At 61.7% G+C, this 25461-nt stretch overlaps 3 protein-coding genes across 9 annotated transcripts in view; 1 reads left to right on the top strand and 2 right to left on the bottom strand.

Moving 5' to 3' along the window:
• Positions 1–2222: 2222 nt before the first annotated feature.
• HSPB7 (heat shock protein family B (small) member 7) lies at positions 2223–6115 on the bottom strand. Its single transcript, XM_077899500.1, has 3 exons — positions 5808–6115; positions 5196–5329; positions 2223–3938 (listed from the first exon to the last, which is right to left on the bottom strand). Exons 1-3 carry the CDS (start codon positions 6019–6021, stop codon positions 3759–3761), a joined length of 528 nt encoding a protein of 175 aa, XP_077755626.1. The 5' UTR covers positions 6022–6115; the 3' UTR covers positions 2223–3758.
• On the top strand, positions 5464–21796 carry LOC144314873 (chloride channel protein ClC-Ka). 3 transcript variants are annotated; one of them, XM_077899493.1, is made up of 22 exons: positions 5464–5479; positions 9446–9557; positions 9765–9839; positions 10445–10551; positions 11225–11353; positions 12154–12282; positions 12899–13038; positions 13363–13440; positions 13530–13608; positions 14151–14276; positions 14514–14598; positions 14687–14788; positions 15409–15493; positions 15767–15940; positions 16346–16415; positions 16586–16696; positions 16969–17182; positions 18064–18197; positions 19916–20004; positions 20148–20231; positions 20929–21015; positions 21360–21796. In XM_077899493.1, the coding sequence occupies exons 4-22, from the start codon at positions 10452–10454 to the stop codon at positions 21405–21407; spliced, it is 2064 nt and encodes a 687-aa protein (XP_077755619.1). In that variant the 5' UTR covers positions 5464–5479; positions 9446–9557; positions 9765–9839; positions 10445–10451; the 3' UTR covers positions 21408–21796. The 3 variants fall into 3 exon arrangements, with proteins under 3 accessions (XP_077755619.1, XP_077755617.1, XP_077755618.1); XM_077899491.1 differs by lacking the exon at positions 5464–5479 and adding an exon at positions 6221–6525; XM_077899492.1 differs by lacking the exon at positions 5464–5479 and having other exon boundaries at positions 7926–9557.
• Positions 21797–22440: 644 nt separating this feature from the next.
• Positions 22441–25461, bottom strand: part of FAM131C (family with sequence similarity 131 member C) — a 32382-nt gene continuing 29361 nt past the window's right edge. For all 5 annotated transcript variants that reach the window (XM_077899498.1, XM_077899496.1, XM_077899494.1 and 2 more), the window contains 3 exons: positions 24495–24677; positions 24119–24229; positions 22441–23357 (listed from right to left, as the gene is read on the bottom strand). In XM_077899498.1, coding sequence (XP_077755624.1) covers positions 23068–23357; positions 24119–24229; positions 24495–24677 — 584 coding nt within the window. In that variant the 3' untranslated portion in view covers positions 22441–23067. The remainder of the gene's footprint in view (positions 23358–24118; positions 24230–24494; positions 24678–25461) is intronic.

Below are 25461 nucleotides of genomic sequence, written 5' to 3'. Positions count from 1 at the left end.
GATAGGACAACTGAGGCACAGAGGGATTATGTTACTTATAGGGGATCACACAGCTCAGAAGCAGCAGAGCCAAGATTCAGACCCAGGGAGTGTAGCTCCAGAGTCCATGCTGACCCTCCACTAATTACTGAGGCTTTTTAGCTTTTCAAAAAAATCTTACAAACATGTATTTATAAAAAATAAAACAAAAACAAAAACATGTACTTACAAACATTTATTTATAAAAAATAAAACACAAACAAACAAAAAAAAACCATGTACTTATGTTTGTACTTATGGCATGGCTCCATGCCAGGCTTGGGAGCAAGAGGGCAAAATAAGGCACCTTGTGCCCTTGCAGAACTAGGATCCGATGCAGACTGGGGAGAGGGGTGTGGGGAGGGGGTTACAGGGTGGGAGGTAGGAGTTACCTCCGGGCCAGGGAAAGGTGGCCATGAGCATGAAGGGGTTGGCCTGGAAGAAATGCCCCGGCCTGAGCTTCTAGAGGCCCGGGTCTCCATCTCACCTGTGCCACTGACTTCTGTGTGACCCTGGGTAAGGCCCTAGCCCTCCCTGGGCCTCGGTTTCCCCACCACACCAAGAGGACAGGCTGGCCAACCAAGTGGGTGGCTCACCGTCAGGCAAGCACCCCTTTCATCTGAGTTTCAGTTTCTTTTGAGCACAAAGTTTGGGCCCGGGCTTCTTTGGACTTGTCTGTGCCCCTGAGCTGGCAGGTCTAGAGGGCTTTCTGGAGGAGGTGGTTTGGGGCCTGAATGTGAGGAAACCTTCTAGGTCCCTGGCGCCCTTCCGGGTCTCTGGCAGCACCCGACCTGGACTTTTTCACAGGTCACAGGTCTCCAGCCTTGGAAGGCTGCATCTTTTCAGCCTCTCCTGCCTTCCTACCAGGTCCACTCCCCAAACTAGAGGATGTACAAGTCTGCCTTCCCTGTACAGGATGCCCGGATAGGGCCAGGGGAGCTGACTTAACCCTGGGGTGGTGTCATGTGTGTGTTGGGGGGTGGAGGGGGACTGATTTGGGCTTCCTAGACCCAGCAGAGGACTTCTAGAGCCATAGACAAAGATTCAAATCCCAACCATTGCCACTTCCTTCCGAGCTGGGTGACCTTGGGCCAGTTGCTTGACCTCTCTGAACCTCCTCGGTGCCTACCTCCGGATTGCTGCGGGCTGAGCAGTAGGCCCGGCACACACTAGGCGCTCAATGAACGGGGCTGCTAAAATTATTCCTGGGGTGGGGGCGGGGCGCAGGGCCTGCAGCCAGGCCTATATTTAGCCTGGAAAGGGTGGGGGGCCGGGGAGTGGGGGTGGGGGAGACGAGGCGCGGAGGCCAGGCCAGGCGCCCCGGGGGCGGAGCCGATGACAGAGGGCTGCCGGCCCCCTCCCCCGCCCCCCCTGCCGCAGGGTCACCTTGCTGGGAGGGGAGGGCCCTCCGGGACGGGCTTCTGCTCTGTGCCTGCGGAATCTTCATCTCCCGAAACCTGGGTCTGGGGAGAGGCTGCGGGGGCCTGGGGGGGAGCGGGGTCACTGGCCCCGTGGGGGGAGCCCCCCTCGCGCCCCAGGGGGGGCCTCGCTGGGGTCGGGAAGCCGCGGGGAGCCTGCCCCTGGGTGGGGGTCGGGGGAGCGGGAGGCGGGCGCGGCTCCACCCCCAACCCGGGCCGCGGAGTTTCGGGGCTGCAAATAGCGCAGTGGAATCAGTGAGTCACGGAGGCTGGAAATACCGCGCCCCCTCTTCTCCTCCCGCCTCCCCCCTGCGGCCCGAGCTGCACCGGGGAGCCAGGCACTCCGGTTTCAGCGGCGCCTGGTGGGGGGGGGTGCGGCGGGGCCTCCAGGGAGCACCCAGACTCCCCCAAGCAGCCCTGCCCTCCGGCCACGGTCCAGCCCTGCCCCGGCCCCGGGTCCCTGCGACCCCGAGCCCGCCGCCCAGCCGGTCTGGTCCCCAGGGGCCACCTGGCACAAGGCGGGCTCCAGGAGGGGAGGCGACGCTGCGGTGCAGGTGGCCCCCTCTTGCTGTCCCCGGCCCCTCCAGTGCAGTAATCATGCAGGGAGATAACTCGGGATCCCGAGGAGGAGGCCAAGGGACACCCGCCTTTCTGTGAGGTCCTTGAGCTGCCACTCCTCGCCCCAGATCTCAAGGAAGGCAGGTCAGTTTATTCTGGGGTTTCTTCCCCTGGCAGCCTCCAGCCCCATCCCGAGGTTGAGAACTTCAGACAGGTGATCTCCCGAGGTCTGTGATTCCGTGGTTTATTGTGTGTGCAGCGTACAATGGTATGGTCCTCCCGTGTTCCCTTCCACCCCCCAGCCATCCCCTAAGGGCCCCAGAATGGCAGGGCTGAGAGGCTGCCCTATGGAACACCGACCCAAAGGTGCAGAAGGAAGAAGCAGGCCTGGCCTCTTGCCCCAGGGGGCCTCAACCACTGTGAACCACCCCTACTCCCACCCCTCCTTCTGTAGGTTGGCGATGGAGCCAGTGTCACTGGGGGTATCTGGGGTTTCCCCAGATGAAGGCTGACCTGAGGTCCCTGCCCTGGGCTGGAGACCAGGAGGGAACTGGGTCGGGGGCTCTCCCTATGATCCAGGCACCCTCCAGCAGGAAGGTGTGGGGCAGGGTGCACAGGCCATGAGAGGCAGAATGAGGGGAACTACTCTCCAGTGCTGGGAAGGGTGGAGGCAGTTTGAGAGCAGCTTTCAAGGCCTGGGTTCAAATCCAACCTTTAATGAGTGAGCCTGGCATTCAACAGCTCAGAGACTCAGTTTCCCCAGTAATAAAAAAATCTAATTTTAGGGTACTCTGAATTCAGCCTCAACTAACAGTAATCCTCAGTACTTGAAGGACATGGCAATGTGCACATCTGTGTACTATACACACACCCAGCCTCTAGATTCATTGATTAAAGAGGGGGAAGGGTGGGAGAGGTGACTGGTGCAGGGGAAGGGTGACGAGAAGCTAGAGTCCAACCTTGAAGGCTCAAGGCCCCATCCGTGCTGTCTCTCCCACCCCAGCTGGATGACCTGTCTGCAGTGGGGGCAGCCCGGGAGCCCAGGTGTCTGGGTGTGAGGAGGCACCGGCCCCACCCCCGGCTGGGCCTAGCCTAAGGGCACAAGCACGTACCAGAGAGCAGGAGTGTTGTATAATTTATCACAAAGCAGCTCTATTGGAAAAACCCCATCTATATACAGACGTTGTGTGGCCCTGCCCTGGCACAGCTGGTGGGGGGGGGCACCAGGTAGGCAGGTGGCCTGGCAGCTGGCCCGGGGCTCGGGGAGTGGCAGAGGGGACGCTTCCCACCGTGGCTGTCCTCTCCGACTTCTCTGTCCCGCTTGGATCAGCGCCTAATATCTGCCTCTGTCTCCCCTGCTCCCCTTGGCCAAGGGAGTCCCAGGTCCCTGTCCCCTCTGCCCCTGCCCTGCAAAGACTCCAGAAATCAGAGGATTTGTTCATCTGTCTGTCCTGCAGATTATTTGCTTGCCCCAGTTCCTTTCCCCAAAGTGGGTTCTCCGGGAACTCCCTTTCCTATCTCAATCCCTTTATTCTGGATTAAGTGAAAGAGGCCACGTCTAGAATCTGGGGGCCACAGGTGAGGCAAAAGGATCCCCAGCCTGCCCTGGAGAGCAGGAGGCCTCAATTTAGGGGGATGACCAACCTCAGGGCCTGGAATTTGAGCTGAGATGTCCTGCAAGCTGTCATGAGGGTGAGGAAACTTCTCTGGCACGCCAGTGGGGGAGTCTAGGGGGAGTGGGAGGGGACGGGGAGGGGGAGGCCCTCAGATTTTAATCTCCGTCCTGAAGGTCTGCTGGACGTGCTCCGTGTGCGGGTGGCGCCGGGCCCGGATGGTGAGGCTGCCATCCTCCCTCAGGGCAGAGGTCACCGAAGTGGGGTCCACGTCCTCGGGCAGCTGGCACTTGTGAGCGAAGGTGTTCATGACTGTGCCGTCAGCTGCCAGCTGGGGAAGGGGTGACGGGTCAGGGCAGGATGCTCCCCACCCCTGTCCTGCTCCTGTCAGGCCACCGCCCTTTCTCCCTAATCTTACCCCAGCCAGGCCCCTACATGCCAGGGCCAGGGGGTTCTAGGCGCAGGTACAGAGGGGCTGGCCAGGGTGGCGGTGGCCGGGACAGCTATAGAAGTGCCCGGGGGAGCTCCAGTGCTTCCGAGGGGTAGGCAGGGGGCTGGGTGGGGCTGCTCAGAGAAGGAGGGGCTCCTTGGCAGAATCAGGAGCTCCCGAGCAACAGAGAAGACAGCATGGAGCAGGGCCGTGCCCTCTTGGGTGCCCAGGCACATCCAATGTCCACCGTGTGGGCTGGACGGGCGGCCCCTCCCCTGTGACTTGGGCAGCACACGGTGTCCGGAGGAGCCTGGTGGCTGAGTCACTGGCGGGGGTTGCAGGGCTGGCACGTGCTGCCCACTGGTCCTGGTGCCCACAGTCCTGGGCTTCCCTGGCAGAGGCACCGGGGGTATCCAGCCTCCCATGCTCGGGAGAGAAAGCCAGGCCAGGGAGGGTCTGGAGGGAGCCTTGGACAGACCCTCCCTGACGGGCAACTGTGGCCGTGGCCCTCTGGGGACAGCACCCCTGTTCAGGCCAGGCCACACCCTCCTCCCCAGTAGAGGCCTCCTGGCAGTCGGCACTCAGGGACCCCAGTGACCCAGTGACCCTGAGACCCGTGAGTGGAGGGAGTGTGGGGTCTGGACTGTGTCTGATCTTGGCCCGCAGGGCCCCTGCCTGGCCTCGGGTGGGGTTCAAGGATCCCACGATGGGGGCTGAACCTCTGGGTGGAGGAGGGAAGATGGGCTTGGAGGGTGTAACGTGGGGGGAGCTTTCCCCCCACTTTCCAGGTGAGCCCCCCATGGACCCGCATGCCTGCCAGGAATGCTATCCCCACTCAGCTTCCATCCCCATCCTCTCAGCTCGCCCCTCACCTCACCTCACCTCCTCAGGTGCTCTCTGCCTGCATCCCCCCACCCCCTCCCCTTCCCCTGAGGCTCCCACAGCTGCCCCTAGCTCCCAGAGAAAGGATCTCAGTGCCGTGGGGCAGGGAGAGGGAGGCAGTGTCCCTCTGTAACAGGAGCAAGGTCTCCAGATTGCCCTGGGAGGTTGGGGGGGCAAGAGTCAGGGTCTGGGGTCTCAGCATGGGGCATAGGAGTGGGGATGCCGGGCAGAGGGTATGGGGTGGAACCGGGGTCCAGGCAGGGTGGGCAGGCTCACCTTCTCAGCCCGCACCTCGATGTGGTTGTTGGAGGTGGTGACAATGATGTCTTCAGGTGAGAAGTCACTCACGTCCACTGCAAACTCATAGGCGTCCCCAAGGGTCTTGATGTTGCCCTGCCCCCCGGGACGGGCTGTGGGGAAGGCTGAGCTCAGCGCTGGGCAGACCTGCATCTAGAGCCTGGGTTTCAGGCTCCTCTGGGGCCCTGCCCTCATCCTCGCCTCACCTCCTGCAGCCCACCTGTCCCGCGACGGGGACGGGGATGGGGCCTGACCCAGCACAGGTGAGATGAGTGATGCCCGGAGGCGGGGTGGGGTGGGATGGGGTGGGGTGGGGTGGGTGGGGTGCTTCCCTCCCCATCCAGTCCTCCCGGGCTCCAGTGAGGACCTGGCCGCGGCCCCTGTGTGGCCTTTGGCATCACAGCTGGTCCCCTGGGTCACAACCGTTCCTGGAGGCCAGCCTGTTCTTGTGGCCACATCTGTCTCTGTGGCCGCATCTGTTCTGGTGGCCGCACACGGCTACGGTCGTGCAGCTGGGCAGCCACATGCAGGGGGCCCCGGAGCAGGTGTCCCCTACCTGTGCGTCTCCCCCTGAGAGCCCTGACAACTTGCCTGGGAAGGCCAGGGGCTCCGAGTGGGGCCGCATGAAGCTGCCAAAATCCTCGGAAAACATGCTCAGGGCTTTCTCCATGGGCGGGTCCTGGGCAGGGAGGGCTCGGGAGGCTGAGGAGGACGAGGACGAGGATGAGGACGAGGACGAGGACGAGGACGAGGAGGAGTGGAAGCTTCTCTCCGCTCTGAAGGTGGAGGAGGTCCTGTGGCTCATCCACGGGCGGGCGGCCGGGCCCTGGCCAGGGGGCAGGGGGACAGGAGAGGGTGTGGGCAGCAGGCTCCGGGGAGCGTGCCGGGCCCCGATTGCCGGCGCTTTATAAGGCCCGACGTCCCGGGCTCGGGGCCAGCCCCTTGTCTCCCGGCTAAATTTAGGCCTCGCCTGGGCCGGGAGGGGGCTGGAAATCCTCTCCGGAGAGGCGGCCCTGCTGACAGTCCAGCACACGCGGCCGGCTGAGCTCACAGCCCAGCATTCCAGGCCGATAACTCCAGCGCGGGGCCTCCGCAGCCTGTCCCCCAGCACTCAGACCCCGTGCCTGCCCCAGGACCCCGTGTGTGTGTGTGTGTGTGTGTGTGTGTGTGTGTGTGTGTGTGTGCGGTGCCTCTGCCTCCCCCATCAGCCTGGGGCTCTCTAAGGACTCTGCCTCCCCCATCAGACTGCGCGCTTCTTGAGGATAGGGTTTTGTTTCCTGTCCCCTCTCCCCTAAAGTTCCAGTCCTTGGTAAGAGGGGATCTAGGTGGCAGGCAGTCAGGTTGGCGGGGGTCCAAGCCCCTGGCCCGGGGGACAGCAGGAGACCCAAGGTCAGGAGGTAGGGGAGGGTGGAGGATCCCCACCCCTTGGACCCCTGCGTGAGGTGAGAGACTCCTTCCCTCAGGGCAGATAATGTTTACCCCCATCTCTTAGGAAAGACGGAGACAGCCCTGGGGGGGGGGTAGAATGTGCAGCTGTCCCCCTGCCCGCTCCCACGGGGACCCAGATTCCGTGCTCGCCCTCACCCCACGCTCAGGACATTTGGGGGCCCCAGAGGAGGACGCTGGCGGCCCTTGGCCGGGGTGGGAGTGGGGTCAGGACTCAGGGGAGGACAGCAGACCATTTGATAATTGTCCTTAAAGGTCTAGAAGGTTACGTTGCTGGGGACTGTCTGTGTGACCTCCAGCCCAATGGAGGTGCTCAGAGGCTGTGGTGGCGGGATTCAGCGAGAGGTAAAGGAGATCTCCCCAGGCCGCTAGTCCAGCTCCGACCTCCGACCTCCTGGCTGTGAGCTTTCCAGCCCGGCCCATCCCATCCCCACACACCTCTGGGAAAAGAGGTGTTGTTCCCATTTTACAGGCAGGGAAGTGGAGCCTCACCGAGAGGGTGGGGCCTGCACGTGGGTAAGTGGGGGAGCTGGGATTGGGAGCCCGTAGGTCTGATTCAAAGCCCTCCAGAAGGCTGGGTGCCATGGGCGGTGGGGTTTCTGTTCTCTTCAAATCCTGCCTTTCCTGCCCAGACCGGCTGATTCCTCCTCTGCCACGGAGGCCTCCGTGATTGCTGCAGCCACACAGGGGCTCCAGCCCGGATGCCCATCCCAGCACCTGGCACTGTGACATGGTCTTCCTGGGTCTGTGACTTCTCTGCCGTGTCCTCACTCCCCTATCAGATTGGGGTGACTCCCCCTGGTGTAGGGGTCCACCCATCCCCCCATTAGATTAGAGGCTTCGGAAGATGGGGACTGTTTTTCTTTTCTCTGCTTCTCACAGAACACCACCCTCGGGGGGTGGGGCTCCATCTAGGGGTAATTACTGGTGCCCGTGGTCTGTGGGGTGGGGGCAGGAGCTGAGTGGTCACCGGAGCAAGAGGGGTCTGTCATTCTGGTGGAGGTTCTTGCTGGGCCCGTGTCACCCATCTTGGCCAAGGGGTTCCAGTAGGGCTGCCAGGAAGTTACCAGCATGAGGCAAGATGGAAAGAGGGTAGGGGCGGGGTGGGGGGCCATGAGGCCTCCCGCCCGCCAGGGAAACAGGAGCCAGTGGCTAAATGCAGACACAGTGTCATGGTGCTGAGGGCCTGAGTCACTGCTCCTGGACGTCAGATCCCGTTACCCACCCCCGCCCACCGTTCCTCCTCCCCTTCCTCCTATCCCTGAGGCATCGCCCATAAATGTACTGGATCTACTGACCTCAGTGGCCAGGAAGGACCTCCAAAGGTCATCAGGGCCATCCCCCTGTCTCTGGGCATGCTCTCCCTCCAGATCACAGGGATGATGCACTGCCTTGAATCTCAAACCTGCCAGGGCATCCCAATCACCTGGGGGATCTTTTAACAAATGCAGACTCATCCCTCTGCATCCCAAGATTCTGATTTGGGGTCTTGGGAAGGGACTAAGTATCTGTTCCCCTCAGCTCCCCACACAGCCGGCCCACAGGCCTGTGTTTGGAAACTACCCATCATTCAGCAGATATTTACTGAACCTTACTATGTGGGGGGCACCGTTCTAGGCTCTGGGGGAGTCATGATGAATGACCGATGAGGAGCCATGACTCCCTGGTGCTCCCAGGGCTGGGAGGTGAGGGTGTGGACATCCAGCAGCAGCCGGCCAGCTGATGCTGGCTGTGGGACTGTAGCCTACAGCTGCCTGGAGCCAGAGGCTGGGGTTTGGGATGTCAACAGGGCAGCCAGTTATCCTGTTACTGTACACGGTCACCAGGTTGGGGTGGCAAGGCGACAGTGGGCCCCGCCCCGCCTCCTACTGCATACACACATGCGCCTATTTTGGATGGACCTGGCTGGGCATCGAGGGTCAGAGAGTGGCTCAGGGTCCCAGGATTTTAACAAGCCACTGAAGGGCCATCATGATTTTCAGAGAGGAGCTTTGTCTGGGGGGAGGGAGAGAGCAGAGTTATCCCAAATCTCTTGCCCAAATCTTTCCAAAAGTGACATCAGACCCAAATCATCTGCTTTGTGCCCAAACCCTTGTCCTGACTGATTAAAGCCACAGGGCCTGTAGGAGCTCTGGGGAGGGGAAAAGCCAGACAGTCTAGATATGGGTCCAGCCTCTTCTGTGTGACTTTAGGTCAGTCGCTATACCTCTCTGACCCTCTGTCACCTGCCCAATGGTGATCCTACCCTTGACTCACAAGGAGGATGGGATGGGAGGGTGAACCGTGTTGCAGATACAAAGGGCCTGGCGTGTGGCTGGCACATAACCTGTGCGTGCTCCCTCACCCTCATGCCCTCACTCCTACCCTCTGCTGGGGCGGGCTGTCTGTGGCATTTACTCAGAAGCGCCCTGGTTTGAGAGGTAGTTCTCTGAGACTTGGGGGGCTGGCCATGAGGGTTGAGATCAAGTTCCTCCCCAGGCCCCAAATTACTGCCCCTGCTCCAGCTCACCGGTCCTCTCCCCACCTCTGAGCAAGGTGGGCAGTGCAGCAGTGCGCAGGCTCTGGAGTCCGGCAAACCCTTCAGGGACTCTAATTTCTTTAAAATGGGATAATAACGGGACGCCTGGGTGGCTCAGTAGTTGAGCGTCTGCTTTTGGTTCAGGTCATGATCCCGGGGTCCTGGGATCGAGGCCCAATCGGGCTCCCTCCAGGGAGCCTGCTTCTCCCTCTGCCTGTGTCTCTGCCTCTCTCTCTGTGTGTCTCTCCCTTTTCTGCTTTTTCAGACCCCTTCCATGTCCAGCTCTGAGAATCCAGGGCCGTGATACTCAGCCCCCGCGGATGACCCCTGCCGTGTGCAGGAGCCTCTCCCTCCCATGTCCCCACCCTGCGGCGTGGGTGAGTGCCACCCTCTGCGGGGCTCCCCTGGGTTCTGGGGAGCTCCGGCTCCTGGTCCCCCTTGGCTGTTCTGGCCTGCATGGCTCAACCGGCCTGGGCAGTTCTGGTTGGTTTGTCAAGGACATTCTTAATGGCCAGGGTAAACCCCGGCAGGGCGGGGAGGGGGGCCCCCCGGGATGCTGATTGGTGGAGCACATACCTGTTCAGGTGCACCTGGGCTGCCGGCAGAGGCGTCTGTTAGAGGAGGGCCGGCTGGAGCCACAGCAGGGCCTACGGACAGAGGTGAGGGGCTGCTGGGTGTGGAGCCGGGCCTGGATTTGGGTGGAACCTGCCAGCGCCAGGGGCAGGCAGGGCAGGGGCAGGAGGCTGGGGGAGCTGGGAGCCAGCACCTCGTTATAGCCCTCATGGGCTGTTCTCCTGGGTCTGCTGTACACCTGCCTCTGTGGCCTGAGGAGAGAAGAGGGGGCACAGGGGTGCAAATGGGGAGTCAGAGCAGTTCATGGGGACCCTGCGGTGTGAGGGACTCTGAGGGGCAAGGGATTGCTCTGAGTAGTGGAAGCAGCCAAGTGTGCAAGGAGGATAGGAAGTGGTGTCCACAGCAGGGGGAAGTGAGTTCTGAGGCTTGGGATCCTGTCCTGATCGATCTGCTATTGGACACAGGAACCCCAGCCCCCACCCTGCACCCTAACACACATATGCGCACCCTCAGTGACACCCCCTTAGTGATGAGGACGCACTGGACTATGTCCACTCCTGATAACTCCACACACACCTGCACTCAGGAAAACACCTCTTTTTATGTGGGAAGTAGCAGCGTGGGGAGGGCCATGTGGCAGAGTAAGGGCATTGGAGCAGCTTACCAAGGGTCTGTCTGTCTGTCCGCTCAGCGACCCCATGGAAGAGCTGGTGGGGCTGCGTGAGGGCTCCTCGGGGAGCCCCGTGAGTCTTCGGGAGCTATGGGGCCCGTGTCCCCGCGTCCGCCGAAGCATTCGAGGTGAGAGCTAGGTCCTCTCCCCATGGAAGACCCCTCAGGATATCACCCCTACCCGGACCCCACCTCCCTCACCCACCTTGAAACCCGAGAGCTGCCCTGCCTCCATGTGCCCACCATCTCCGGGTGGCAGGGAGGGAAGGGACCTGTCTGCCTGTCCATCGGCCTGTGGGTCTAGATGTCTGCTCTCGGCCTTTGGGGAAAGTAGCCCCAAAGCCTGATGGCTGTGCTGGGGGCCTTGCTCGGGGCCCAGTGGGTACAGCCTTGCCTGACCAGCACGGCCTGTAGGATAGGCCCACAGGTCTGGAGACAAGGAGGGGTCCTGCTAGACTCCTGTTCTCTAAGCTGTGCCCTGAGGAGACGCTGGAGGAAGCTGTAGCTCGCAGCACACCCTCCCCCTCCCCAGCCGGCCAGTTCAATCTTCCATGAGCCTCCAGTACGGAGTGGGGTGGGGAGGGTGCACAGGTCAAAGGTCCCCTAGCAGGGCCCATAGGCCTGTCACCTTCACTTGCCACGACTCCTGCTTCGCCCCTCCTGAGCAGAGCCCCTTCTCAGCTGCCCTGGACCTGACCCCGTGGCCATAGGCCCACACTGGGGCCTGAGCAGGCCTCCGGGGAAGGGGCTGTCCGTGCCCCGTCCCCAGCCCTGGGCTGTGACCCAGTGTCCCTGCCCTCAGGTGGCCTGGAGTGGCTGAAGCAGAAGCTGTTCCGAGTTGGGGAGGACTGGTACTTCCTGATGACCCTCGGGGTGCTCATGGCTCTGATCAGCTACACCATGAACTTCGCTATCGGGCGTGTGGTCCGAGGTAACCCCTCCCTGACACGCACACCTGCTCTGGACACAGAGTCTCACACACGCTCTCGGGATGCCACATGGGCCGCCAGGTGCATCGCGGGTGGAGGAGGGCTCGGGGTAGGGAGGAGGCCTGGGGCTAGTCCAGGCTTTGCTCTTGGCTTGCTGTGTCGTCCTGGAGAGGCTCCTGCCCCTCTCTGGGCCTCAGTTTCCTCATCGGCACAATGAACAAGAGAGACCTGAATGTTCCCAAGAGCCCTTCTTCTTCTGAGCTCTGTGCCTACCTCTTCCTGCTGCCCCCGATCCTTCTCCCGCCTCCCTCCTTGCTCTCAGCTCAGTAACTCGGGGGGAGGGCACTTGCTTAGACCCCCAGACATAGAACTGCCTTTTCCCATGCTTCAGCGGGCTCTCTCCACCCTGAGATCTCCCGGGAATGGGGGGCACAGGGCAGGAAGGTTCTAACACTCCCCCGGTAGACTTGCTCAGGTGCCATCAGGAGGACCTGCTGTGCACCATGCCCCGGACATCATTTGAGGGCTTTCTCACAATGACCCTATGAGGAGGTCCCACCACTAGCCTATTGGACAGATGAGGAAACAGGCTCACAGAGGTTACGTCACATGCGCAAAGTCATCCAGTAGGTAGTGGCAGCCGCAGGATCTGGATCCAGGGTCCTATTCCTGCCTCCATCTGGGCATCTGCCACTCGCGGGGTGGCCCTGGGCCTCCCGTCTTTGAGCCTCCATTTCCTGGTCAGTGGACACCTGAGGGCCGCAGAGCCTATGACGGCTCCCTGACTCCTCGGTGTCTCCAGCACACAAGTGGCTATACCGGGAGATTGGGGACAGCCACCTGCTCCGGTATCTCTCCTGGACCGTGTACCCTGTGGCCCTGGTCTCCTTCTCCTCCGGCTTCTCCCAGAGCATCACGCCCTTCTCCGGAGGTGAGCCATTTGTCGCGGTGCCCAACCGCGGTGCCTGGTGCCAGAGCCTTTTCATATCCCTCTGGGCTTCTGGGGGGAGGCAGGAAGCAGTGACCCCATTTCACAGCCAGAGAAGCCAGCCTCAGAAGAGTCACGCTGCTTGCCCCAGAGTCACACCGTGAGAAGGCCAGATCTTGACTTTTGGGTCACTGCTGGCCCTACTTCCTTTGCGAGGGCTCCTCTGGGCCGCGACGGGGAGCACTGGTGGCAGGCTCCCCAGGGAGGGGTTCCCGGGGGCGCTCAGCTCCCCCAGGCCTCTCAGCTCTGCCTCCAGCTCCAGGCCAGCACTGGGGAGCTCCAGGGGTGCATCCAGGGGTGGCCTGAGATCCTACCCCGGGTTCCCCCCATTGTCCCATAGCCCCCCAGCTGTGCCATGGGCTCAGCTGGAATGACACATGCAGCTCCTGTCCCCTCTCTGACCCTCAGCTGCCCCATGTGCAAATGAGTTCATGTACCCTAACTCAGGGTTTGGAGGGCCTGACACGATCATGATGCGAAACATTTTGGGCAAGGTGAAATGTTAAGAGTTTAATCTAGGCACTGTCCCTGCTCTTCCCCCTGTCCATCCCCTGCCAAGGTTCCGGAATCCCGGAGCTGAAGACTATCCTGTCAGGCGTGGTGTTGGAGGACTACCTGGATATCAAGAATTTCGGGGCCAAGGTGGCGGGCCTCACCTGCACCCTGGCCACGGGCAGCACCATCTTCCTGGGCAAAGTGGTATGGGCAGGGGCCAGAGCACCCCCACCCCGCCCTGCCCTCTCTGCCTTCTCCCCCAGCCCCACAGAAGCTGAGTCACTGGGGAGGACTCAGGCCAGTGCCTGCCTTCAGGGGTTCAGACCTGGGGACGAGGCAGGTTGGGTCCCCAGAGTGTGACAAGAGAGCTGGGGAGACGGAGGGCAAGGGAGCCATGAGCAGCCATGTAGGTCTGGATGAGGCTCCCTCTGCACACCCCCCAGCCCTGGGCCCCAAAGGGGGGAGCACGGGCTCTGACTCCCGACCAGAGGCGAGTCCCGTGCCCTGTGCCCACACCTCCCCTGGCAGGGCCCCTTCGTGCACCTGTCTGTGATGATCGCTGCCTACCTGGGCCGTGTGCACATCAAGACGATTGGGGAGTCTGAGGTAATGGGGACAGAGGGCCCCCCTTGGAGGAACGAGAGGGAGGGAAGGGTGGGGGTTGACTCTGAGCCCCAGCCTCGGGATCCCCCCAGAACAAGAGTAAGCAGAACGAGATGCTGGTGGCAGCGGCAGCGGTGGGCGTGGCCACGGTGTTTGCGGCACCCTTCAGTGGTGAGACCCTCCCTCCCGCCCCTCCCTCGCACCCCGGGGTCCCCCACGCCCCTCCTGCCCCCTGGCCCTGCGGATGGCCCCACTCATTCCTCTGTCCAGCTGAGAGCCCTGGAGGAGGGGTGGGCGCTAATTCAGGTCTCAGTTCTTCCTGCAAGTCCTTTGAGGGCACAGCCACCCCAGGGTGGGGTGGAGGTGGGTGTCAGGACGCCTCCGGGTTACATCAGGCAGACTTGGGGTTGAGGTCCAGCTCCCCCGTGTCACCCTGGCCCAGTGAGTTCAGCTCTCTGAGCCTTGTCTCCTTGTCTGTGAAATGGGGATAATTGGCCCACACCACGGGGCTGCTGGAGGGATTGAGACAGCCCAGGAGGGCACATCCAGGTGTGCTCTCTGGGCTCTTGCCTGCCCTCCCTCACTCCGCTCAGGCCCAAAGAGGGGGTGGGGGTAGCCCCGTCTGTGCAGGGCTGTAGGGGAACAGGACCGGAGGGGCTAGGGCGCTGGGATGGATGGAGTGGGGCTCTGTCTAAGCTCCGCATCACCTTCAGGCGTCCTGTTCAGCATTGAGGTCATGTCTTCCCACTTCTCCGTCTGGGATTACTGGAGGGGCTTCTTCGCTGCCACCTGCGGGGCCTTCATGTTCCGCCTCCTGGCCGTCTTCAACAGCGAGCAGGGTGCGTCCCCCGCAGACCGCTTGACCCGTACTGGGCGTGGAAGGGCAGGGGGCCCCGAGAGTACAGGGGGGCAGAGGGGAACAAGGCGACAAGGGCTGGTTGTTGGGGCCTTGAATGCCAGGTAAGGGTATTTGGGGCAGAACTTAGCACCCCCTCCACACTCCTGCTTGTTAAGTCTGGGACTTGGGTTTGGCCGGGGTTGGGCCGCGGGCCCTGATCATTGCCCTCCTTCCCCAGAGACCATCACCTCCCTCTACAAGACCAATTTCAGGGTGGATGTCCCCTTCGACCTGCCAGAGATCTTCTTTTTTGTGGCACTGGGGTGAGTGAGCGCCTTGGGCCCCTTGGGAGCCCAGCTGGGGGCCGCTCTGGTTCCTGGGACGGGCTCTGGACTCCCCTTCCCTCTGCAGGGCCATCTGTGGTATCCTGAGCTGCGCTTACCTCTTCTGTCAGCGAACATTCCTTGGTTTTGTCAAGACCAACCGGGTCACCTCCAAGCTGCTGGCCACCAGGTGGGCTCTGGGCAGGGACTGGGGACCTCTCAGGGAGGACGACCCCCCCAGCCTCCTGAGCCCACAGCTCCCACTCTCTGTTCTGTCATCCTCCTGCGGAGCCCCCCCGAGCCTTCCTAGTCCACACCCCACTTATGAAGCCCTTACACCCCCTAACACTCCACAATCACCGCCCCCCAGCTTGTGGAGCTACCAGCCCCTCCATGTGCTCCCCAGTCCCCCTGAGTCCTCCGTCGCAGGCTTGCAGCCCACACAAATCCCTACTCTCCCACAGAGCCTGCAGCCCTAATTGAGCCCTGCCCCTCCCCAAACTTTGCCTGCCCCCTGCCATTGGCATCCGCCCAGGCTGCCACACATGGCTCCCCATGGCCTGCTGGGGCTCCGTCCCCAACTCTCCAATCAGCTGGGTTGTGGGGGGCAGGCTGACCCCCACAGGCTTCTTTCCCTGGGCGGGGAGTGGGGCTGGCCTGTGTCCCCCCCCCCCCCCCCCCGCTCCGGTTTCTGCCTCAGTGCGGCCCTTGGTGTGTGGGGGCCTGCTCCTGCCCGGTGCCCCCTCCATGGGGTGGGGGAAGAAGAGGGCTGGCCTGGAGCTTACCCCCCACCCCCCCACCGCCCCACAGCAAACCTCTGTATTCCGCCCTGGCGGCCTTGGTTCTGGCCTCCATCACCTACCCCCCTGGCGTGGGCCGCTTCCTGGCCTCTCGGGTAAGGGGCGCTGGGCTGGGGCGGCGGGAGTGGGGAGCTCCCATCGGTTACCCACACTGTGCCCGGCATCTCGCTTCATCTGTAAGGCGAAGCCTGTGGGGCATCCTCACGTTCCAGATGAGGACACTGCAGCCCCGGGCAGGGGGGAGGAGGGAAGGGGGCGGAGGGTCAGAGCCCTTCCCAAGGAGGGAAGTAGCAGAGGAGGCTTTGAGGCGGGCTCGGGGTGCGGGGTGGCAGGAAGGCTGCAGGGTTCCGGCCCGTCCCCCGCACCAGCTGTCCATGAGGGAGCATCTGGACTCACTGTTCGACAACCACTCGTGGGCGCTGATGACCAGGAACTCATCCCCGCCCTGGCCCCAGGAGCTCGACCCCCAGAACCTGTGGTTTGAATGGTACCACCCGCGCTTCACCATCTTTGGGACCCTCGCCTTCTTTCTGGTTATGAAGGTGGGTGCCGGGGCCCCCGGGGTTGTGCAGAGTGAGGCCGGCCTTGGACGGGGTGGGGAGCCGTGCCTCCCATTGCGTGGGCGCCCGGGCCTTCCACCCAGGCTGCCTGACCTGCCTCCGGCCAGCTCTGACTGGGCCAAGTGGCTGGGGTTCTGAGCCTCGGTTTCCTCATCTTTCAAATGGGAGAGTCGCTGTGCCTACCTCAAAGGGAAGGTTGAAAGGCAAGAAAGGAAAGCCCTTGGCGAGGTGCCAGGCACACAGCAGGCTCTTTGTCGGGGTGGGTTTCCTGCCTTGGGTCAGTGCCCGGCCTGGACAGCCTCCTCCCTGGGCAAGTGCCCCGTCCCCTGGCCATCCCCCTCTCGGCCGCTCTCGTCCAGTTGCCTCTAACCTCTGCTGCTCCCGCAGTTCTGGATGCTGATTCTGGCCACCACCATCCCGATGCCCGCTGGGTACTTCATGCCCATATTCATCTTCGGTGAGCCTGGGGTTCCCGGGGTCTGCGATGATCAGGGTTACTGGGCCATGGTTCCTGGCTCTCTCCCTCCCCCCCACCCCGTCAGATGGTACTGACGCTGGTCCCCAGGCACGGAGGGGTGTGGGGGCCACGTCAGCCTGGCTCCCCCACCTCCCCCTTTCTGTGGCCAGGAGCTGCCATCGGGCGCCTCATAGGGGAGGCCCTTGCTCTCGCCTTCCCCGAGGGCATCGTGGCCGGAGGGGTCACCAACCCCATCATGCCTGGGGGGTACGCCCTGGCAGGTGAGTGGGCTGGGTCCACCCCCAGAGGGCAGACTTTGGGGGACTGAGGGGCAGGGCACCAAATGAGCCCCCTCCCCTGAGCCCCCGTTATTCCCTCCAGCTCCTGTCTTGTCCCTGGTTTCCCATCCTCTCCCTCACATGCCCCCCCTCCCCGAGCCCAGGCCCCAGGGCACCTCCAGCAGTGGACAGGTCCCCCCAGCGCGAGGTCCCCTGCCCTCCGCGTGAGGCTGGCCCCTGGCCTAAGCCACCCACCCTGGCTCTGCCCCTGGCAGGGGCTGCGGCCTTCTCGGGGGCCGTGACCCACACCATCTCCACGGCGCTGCTGGCCTTCGAGCTGACGGGCCAGATCGTACACGCACTGCCCGTGTTGATGGCCGTGCTGGCGGCCAACGCCATCGCCCAGAGCTGCCAGCCCTCCTTCTACGACGGCACCATCATCGTCAAGAAGCTGCCGTACCTTCCATGGATCCGAGGCCGAAAAATCAGGTGAGAGGAGCCCACGTTGCTCTGGCTGATGAGGGTGAAGGCCTCCTCACCACCCCCGCAGAAAACCTCACTGTGGTGGACCTTGGACATGGGGGGGCCTGGAAGGGGCCAGCACACAGCCACGTCGTCTCCACTCTCTCCAGCTCCCTGCATGCCCCTGGGCAAGTGCTTGGACCCCTGGCCTCAGTGTCTCATTGGTCATCAGTCTGTCTACACAACAGGACAGCTGTTGCCCGTTTGCTGGACACTGGGGCACAGAGAGGTGCCGCGCCTTGCCCCTGTCACACAGAGTCAGCACCAGATCTGGGAGGTCCCCTCCTCTCTCCCACTCCTGCTCTGCTGTCCTTGCTGGGACGTTGGGGGCTGGAATCAGGCTTTGGAATCCCGCTTGGCCAGGCAGGACGAGAGCCGCCTGTTCCCGGAGAAGCAGGACTAAGAGGCTCTGAGAGTCTCAGGTCCCAGGCCCAGCTCCAAGCGTGTGCAAGCCGTCACCTTGGTGCACACCTTAGTTTCTCCATCTGTAAAATGGGAGTGGCGGCTCCAGTGATTTTCAAACTTTAAAACTTTCTTTTCCTCTTTTGCCATAAAATGTTTCTTCAAACAAAACTCTCCAGGGAAGGCTGCTGAGTAAAACAGACCGGAGCGGAGCCGGTCTTGGGGGTGATGGGGGTTCGGGGGCTGGGAATCCAGAGCCAGGCCATGGGTGAGCTGTCCCCAAGTTCCTCCCCACCTTGGGGTTCCAGGAGCTGCTCATCCTAGGACTCTCTCAGCGCCTGCCCACACCCAAGAACCAGCCCCACCAGCCAGGTACCCCTGCCTCATCCTGAGGTCCGGAGATCCCCTCGCTCCAGGACCTGAGGGGAGCACCCGTCTGCCTGCAGCTCCCACCGTGTGATTGTGGAGCACTTCATGAACCGTACCATCGCCACGCTGGCCAAGGACACGCCGCTGGAGGAAGTGGCCAGGATCGTGACCTCCACAGACACGGCCAAGTTCTTCCTGGTGGAGAGCACAGGTGCCCAGCAGGAAGGGGGGAGCACGGGTAGGGAGGGGACATTCCCTCTACTTTTGTCTTTGGCCTTCGAGGGTCAGGTCCAGGAGGGGGGAAGCAGGGCATTGGACCTGCTAGTCACCTGGATCTGAACCTTATCTCTGCAACGGTGCACCTGTGGGCAGGTCATTTCACCTTTCTGAGCCTCAGTTTCCTCGCTGGTAAAATGGAGACAATGACCTCCCTAACTTGGGGTGGTTGACGTGTTTAAAAGAGATGAGAGGAGGCTTGTAAGGCACTCCATGGGTAGCTTTAGGAATTCTAGAAGCCAGGCCTGGTGTGCTTGGGAGTGGGGGTAAAATGATGGGAACATGAGGTGTCGAAAGACTCCTTACCTGGGCCTCTCCTTCAAGCATTCCTCAGCTAACTCATCTCTCCTGAAACCCTGTTGCCATGAGAAAAATGTCTTTTTAAAGAAAAATGAATGGGTGCTTTTGTGGAAAGGACGCACAAGCTGAATCTCGGGGAACTATCTAGTGAGAGCCTCATTTCTCCATTGGGACAAGTACAGTAAGAATAAGAAAGATTTGGGTGGAGGGAGGCAGCCATGTCCACTCAGGGCCGCTGTCAGCCCACATGTGCAAGGTACGCACTTGGAAGGCATAGAACAGCTGGATTTTGAGTCCTACTCATCCTTTGGGCAGTTACCTTGTTCAGTGAGCAACCTGCCCAACCGTATGGGTTACCCCTCATATCTCCTCCCCCTCAAGAGGCCATAAAGCCATTTATGAGCAGCAGAACCATGGGCAAACCCTGTAAGCTCTCTGAAGTGCAGTTTCCCCACCTGGGAAATAGAGACCAGCATGGAGTTGTCAGAGGTTCTCATCCCAAATGCCAGGCCCTCTCCCCACTCAGATTGGGATACAGTTAACATTATCCCACAGAATACACCAAATATGCCATTTTGGAAATATTTGCATATGGATGACTCCTCCAAGAGGCTTGACCTCCTGGAACAAAGACAAAACTGGCCTCTAAGACAAAGTCTGCTTCTACCCTTAGAGCCACAGGAAGCAAAGAGCTCCCCCACCAGCACAGGCCCAGGCTATGGGACCCTGATGCTCACCGAGAAATTGTTGTTGTTTTTTAACGGGAGAGCATCTCTGCGTCTAGCTGTGAGGTTTTGATTTTACCTGACAAGAAGGAAAAATGCCAGGCTGCCCCCTCAGAACCTGCCAACTCCGGTGATAGCCCGGAGTGAGGCTTGCCAAGCCCTCAGCCCACAGTAGGACCTCAGAGCATGATGGCCTTCGGGGTTCACACTTCCACCGGGCTGAGACACATGTGAAATTTTTGGTGGGAAATGAGGGGCAAAGCCCAAGCCTGACGCATGGATGTCTTCATGCAGTGTCCCAAACCCGCTCCTGCCTTGAGACCCTGCCGCATGGGGAATCAGGGTGGGCAGGTGACCTCTCGGCCCCCTGGCAGCCTTACCCAGCCGCCCTCAATTACCCCACCTCCACACCAGAAGCTCAGTGACCTGGGGCAGGATGATTAACCTCTCCGTGTCTCTGAGCCTCAGCTTCCTCTTCTGAAAATGCGCGGCAATAGCTCCCGACCCAGAGGGCTGCTGTAGGTTCCTGAGGGACATGGGAATGCCTGGTACGGTTCTTGGCACATAGTCGCTGCCCAGTAAATGTGTCTTCTTCCTAATGTGGCTCTCTCCCTCTCCGCTTGTGCAGAGTCTCAGATCCTGGTGGGCACAGTGGGAAGGGCCCACTTGGTGCAGGCACTCCAGGCTGAGCCACCTTCCTGGGCTTCAGGACGCCAGGTGAGTACTCGTGTGGGGTGTCAGGATGGGGAGTGGTGAGCAGGGGAGTGAGGGGGACGCCTTGGGGAAGGGTGGTTTGAGAGGGACAGCCTGGAGGAGGCAGAGGCTGGCCCAGGGCCCCATAATCCTTCCCCCACCCCCAGTGGTGCCTCCAGGACATCTTGGCAGGGGGCTGTCCCCTGGAGCCAGTGACCCTGCAGCTGACCCCGGAGACCTCTCTGCACCAGGTAATGGGTTCGGGCAGACAATGACAGTGGGATAAAGGGGAAGAGCCCAAGAGGGGAATTTAGGGTCTAGCTTTCTTGGCACCCTGTGGCTCTCTGGGTCTGTATCCTCATCTGTAGAATGAGCAGAGTGGTCCTTGTCCTCTCTGTCCCTCATTCCTAGGGATCTTGGGATGATGCAAAGACTAGGGGGGAGGGAGAGCTTGGGTGGAGAGAGACAGTAGTTAAAAATATGTTTTTGCATATGAGGGTCCATGTGGGTCTCAATTTCAGGTCTCCTACATTCTCCCTGTGTGATCCATGTGGGCAATTACCTGGTCACTCCGAATGCTGATCCCTCCCTACCCTGCACAACAGGGGCTTTGGCACATGGGGTTGGGAGGGGCACAAGCAGGTTGAGGACCGTGCAGGTGGCCTCAGCTCCTCTGTGGAGCCCGATGATCTCCCTAAATAAACCGGTCCTGTCCATTGGTCCCTCGTGTGGACTCTGGAGACCCCAGGTGGCCGCAGAGGACATTGCGGGCCCAGGTCCATTACTACGCCCCGCCCCTTTCCCAGGCTCTAAGACAGGGGCGTGGGGACAGAGGCCTGGCTGGAGCCTCCACCTCGGCTCACAGCCCTGGGCGTGGGAGATACTGAAGCCAGGGGTGTGGACTGAGCACCACTCGTCCTCTGACGTTTCTGACCACTCCTCCTCCAGGCACACAACCTCTTTGAGCTGTTGAACCTTCAGTCCCTCCCTGTGACGTCTCTGGGCAGAGCTGTGGGCTCCGTGTCTTGGGTGGAGGTACGAGGGCCCCAGGGTCAGAGCCAGGCAGAGGAGCCATCCTTCAGCAGGTGGGGTGGCTGTGTTGGGGGGGACACCAGTATCCTCCCATCCAAATTTAGAGAGGCCTCATTGGATTCTGACGAGCCCCACTTTTTGGCCTAGAGTGCCTGGCCGTGGTTTTGTGGCCCCTGGCCAGCCCCGCCATTCCCTGGGCCTAAATGATCCCATCTGTGCAGTGGGGAGGCCCTGGCTTTAACATCTACCCCCGAATCAACCCTGAGGGCAGCCAGACAATGCTGGAATCCCCACTCTCAGCCTCCCCTACACCCTCCCTCCCCCAAACCCCTCTTTCTCTGTTCTAGTTGAAGAAAGCAATTTCTAACCTGACAAACCCGCCAGCCCCAAAGTGAGCCAGCCCAGCAAGATGAAACAGGGTGGCCCGGCCGCCCTGGTGAAGGAGATGGGGCAGGGACCCTGCGCCTCCTCCCCCATCACCACAGCCCCTCCCCTCCAGCCCGGCTCAGCTCCTCCTCGGGGAAGCAGGCAGCGCTCACCATGCTCCATCCTGGGTGGCACGAAGCGCTCCATCCCGCAAAGGACAAATCCCACCCTGGACCGAGCAGGATGCGAGACCGCAGAAAGCCTGTGGACACTGGGTGCTCATTGAAGAGTCACCAAGTCCACAGTGAAGACATTGGTGTACGGCTGTCACCGAGGGTGGGCACAGATGCCCTGTGAGGGCTGTGGGACTCCCAACCAGAGGCTCCAGAGAAAAATAAAGCTGGTTCCCGGAGCTGTAGATCCTCTCCCAGCTCTGAGGGTGTGGACCGATGTGTGCGGGCCCTGGGCGAGCTCTTGGGGCCCCCTGGTGGCCACGTAGGCATCGCAGGCCTGGGACCCTGGCTTCCCACGGCTGCCCTGTGCCCCCTCCGTGGCTGGGAGACAGGGTAGGAGACCAGGCCCCCCACCAGGTCTTATGCTGCTTGTCCTCATGTATAGGAAGGACCTTCTGGGCCCCAGTGGCTCAGCGGTTTAGCGCCACCTTTGGCCCAGGGCCTGATCCTGGAGACCCGGGATCGAGTCCCTTGTTGGGCTCCTTGCATGGAGCCTGCTTCTCCCTCTGCCTGTGTCTCTGCCTCTCTCTCTCTCTGTCTCTTATGAATGAATAAGTAAAATCTTAAAAAAAAAAAAAAGAAGGACCCTCACCCAAGCAACAGCTCACCTGGCGGCCGAGCCAGGCTGATAAAGCAGCATCCCTGGGTGTCTCCTGGGGGCTCCGCAGAACCTTGGGCATCTTCTGTGGGGACTCTCCCGGCTGGGTGGCAGTAGGTCAACCACCTGTATGTGTGTTGGGGGGTAGGGGTCCTCCCCCAAGTCCCTCTAGAACCGCCTTACCCCAGGGGCCCAAGGACACACCTTTCCCCAGAGACCAGGCCAAGTTCATCCAGGTGAATCCACCACTTTAATGTCTGCAGAGAACCTTCAGGGAGGTGGGAGAGGGGTGCAAGGAAAGGGGCAGGGGCACCAGGGAGCAGGTGCAGAGAGTGAGGGACGGACAGACGCTCCAAAGACAGAGATCCTTGTGAAGGGAGCTGAGGAGCAGACACTTAGCTACCAGAGAGGTGGTCCCACCTCCGATGGGAGACACAAACACGGAGGGAGGGGAGGACAGGGCCCCGGGCTCAAGGCAGGGTCCCCGGGGCCCCACTCCAAGTGGGTCTCCCAGGTCCTTCTGTGACTGGCTGTCCGCTGCGGGCTCCCCCGGGCAGCTTGCCCTGTGCCTGCTGAGGGTCCTGGAGCTCAGGGAGGACAGAAACCCTGCAGGGGAAGGTGCTCGCTGGGGCCAGGTGAACAAAGAAGGGGGATTATGGCTCCCACTGCCGGGGCAGGTCCCCGGAGGCACAGAATGGTCCGCAAGGAGTGCTGGCCCCCGTCCCCACCGCACCCACCCTCTGCCTGCCCTGAGGGGCCAAGAAACACCAAGCCCGGACCCCAATGTCCTGATCTGCCTGGGCTGCCCACCGGGCAGGGTCACAGTATGAAGAGGCTCTGGGGCATACAGCCCCCTCCTCAGTTATAGAACACCTCGTCCTCCTCCTCCTCCGAGAGGGAGATGCTGTCCACCGAGGGGAGGGAGCCCTGCAGACGGGCCCCACCCTCAGGCCCCGGGGCTCGAGGCAGCCACTGCCCATGCTGCGGTTCGGGGCTGGGGGGCTGGGTGCCCACAGCTGGTGTGATGGGGGGCTCGTCGGGTGAGGGCCAGCCATCGGGGGAGAGGCCAGGGGAAGAGAAGGCCAGAAGACTGTCATCCTGCGATGGGCCGCTCAGAAGACTGTCCTGAAGGTAGACGCTCTCCAGGTCTGGAAAGGCAAAGGGAGGAGTAGAGGGGTGTGAGGCACGGAGCCCCAGGCCCTACTCCTCACCCTCTCCTGGTGAGTGAGAGAAAGTGGGGGGTGGAAGGCCGGCCTCCCAGGCCTGCTGTGTCACTGCCGAGCTGTGTGGCCTCAGAAAAGTCGCTGAACCTCTCTGAGCCTGTTTCTCCCTGGGGGCTACAGGGGTGGTGGAGTGAGGGCCCGGTGAAGCCCTCAGGAGTAACCTGGAGCTCCAGAAAGGTGGTCCGTTGTGCCTGGTATGAAGGTTCAGATCCTGGCTCTGAGGGGCGCCTGGGGGGCTCAGTGGTTGAGCGTCTGCCTTTGGCTCAGGTCGTGACCCCGGGGTCCTGGGATCGAGTCCTGCATCGGGGTCCCTGCAGGGCACCTGCTTCTCCCTCTGCCTACGTCTCTGCCTCTTTCTCTGTGTCTCTCATGAATAAATAAGTTTTTGAAAAATGGAGATCATAACAGGGCCTACTTCTTAGAGGTGTGAGGAGGATGAAGTGAAATGGCAACTGTAAAACACGTAACACGGTGAGCACTTAGTTCCTGACCTGTTATCATGCCTACGGCGCCCCGTGGGCAATGGGCAGGGCAAGGCTCCCCAGGCCCATCCCACAGATGCAGAAACCAAGGCTGAAGGGCGGGGGGGGGGGGGGCTTGTCTGAGGTCACAGTGCATCCGGTGGCTGGCACCCCCCCACCTGCTCTGCTCCACCCACCCTGCCCCGGCGCCCACCCAGGCGGTACCCTGGAGCTGGACGATGTCCTGAGGGCTGTTCTCGGGGTGCAGCTCCTCGTCGTCCAGCGAGGACCAGGCGCTCAGCGTGGCTTCTGTGATAGCAAACTGCTCAGCAACCCCTGGGGGTGGGTGGGTGGGGACAGCGAGACACAGCTCAGTGGGGACACAGCAGGGTGCCGGGGGCACCCTCAGCACCTCCACGGGCTGGCCCCGACCACCTCGCGCTCAGCCGGGCAGTCCATCCGGGCCCACCCAGCGCCCCGGCCACCCCACGGCACTGATTTGCTCTACCTCGACAACGCCCGTGTGGCGACCCTCGGTCCCCTAAGAACCAGAGTCCCAGCCAATCCCCGTCCCCAGGCTCCCCTGCCCCCACCCGCGGACCTGCGGCAAAACGGGCCTCGCGCAGCTCATCCGGCAGGCAGCAGTAATGCTCGTCGTCGGCGGGGGACAGCTCCCAGCCGGACCGCTGGGCACGCCAGCCCTTCCACTCGATGAGGTGGGCCACGCGGCCACGCGCCATGGCCGTGGGCTTTGTGATGTGGTCCTTGATGCTCTGCACCACCCCTGCGAGCACGGAGGGCAGCGAGTGACTGCACTGACACCAAACCCAGCCCCGGGCCCCACCTCCCCTGCCCCGGGCCCCCCGGTACCTCAGCCCCATCTCGTGGCCTGTACCCCACAACCATTCAGCGCTCGTACTCACCCAATGCCCTGTGTCCTCACAGCCTCATACCTATGGAGCCCTGACTCTATGCAAGTCCTCCTGCCCAACCGATGCCCGGGCTCACTTTGGGCTTGACCCACCCCGAGCCCCAAGGCCCCACCTCACTTAGGGGCTCCCCACCCCTGTGGAAGCCCCAAGCCCTCCCAACATCCTGCTCTCAGGCAACGGTCCCCTCCACTGGTGACTCTTCCCAGACCTGCCACACCGCTCATTCCCTTCTATCCCAGAAGTTCCCTTCAAGGATCCACTTGAGATCCCCCCAGCCCTCTCCCTTTATCCATGAATTAACACGTTCTGAGGAAGCACCCCTTGTGCCAAGGCCAGTGCCAGCTCTGCTGAGGGGGAGACCTGTGTGGGATGCAGCAGACCGGGAAGGCTTCCTGGAAGAGGTGGACTGGGGTTAAGCCTTACAGGTAGGTTGGTAGGCTTGTAGGTACACTGGACAGATGGAGGCAAGCCTGGAGGCTATTTCAGAGATGAGATGAGGAGGAAGGCATGGCGGATTCGGGCATGGTTCCAGGACCGCCAGGGCTGAGACGGCGGGGCGGGGGGGCGCTAAGACTGGGGTGACAGAAGAGGCCGGGGAGCCCCTCGGGGGTGACACTTAGGGCTGAGAGAGCCAAG

Source organism: Canis aureus, chromosome 5 (genome assembly GCF_053574225.1).
Source record: "Canis aureus isolate CA01 chromosome 5, VMU_Caureus_v.1.0, whole genome shotgun sequence".
Lineage (NCBI taxonomy): Eukaryota > Metazoa > Chordata > Mammalia > Carnivora > Canidae > Canis > Canis aureus.
The sequence above is the reverse complement of the archived record's forward strand: the minus strand, read 5'-3'. Positions and strand labels throughout refer to the sequence as shown.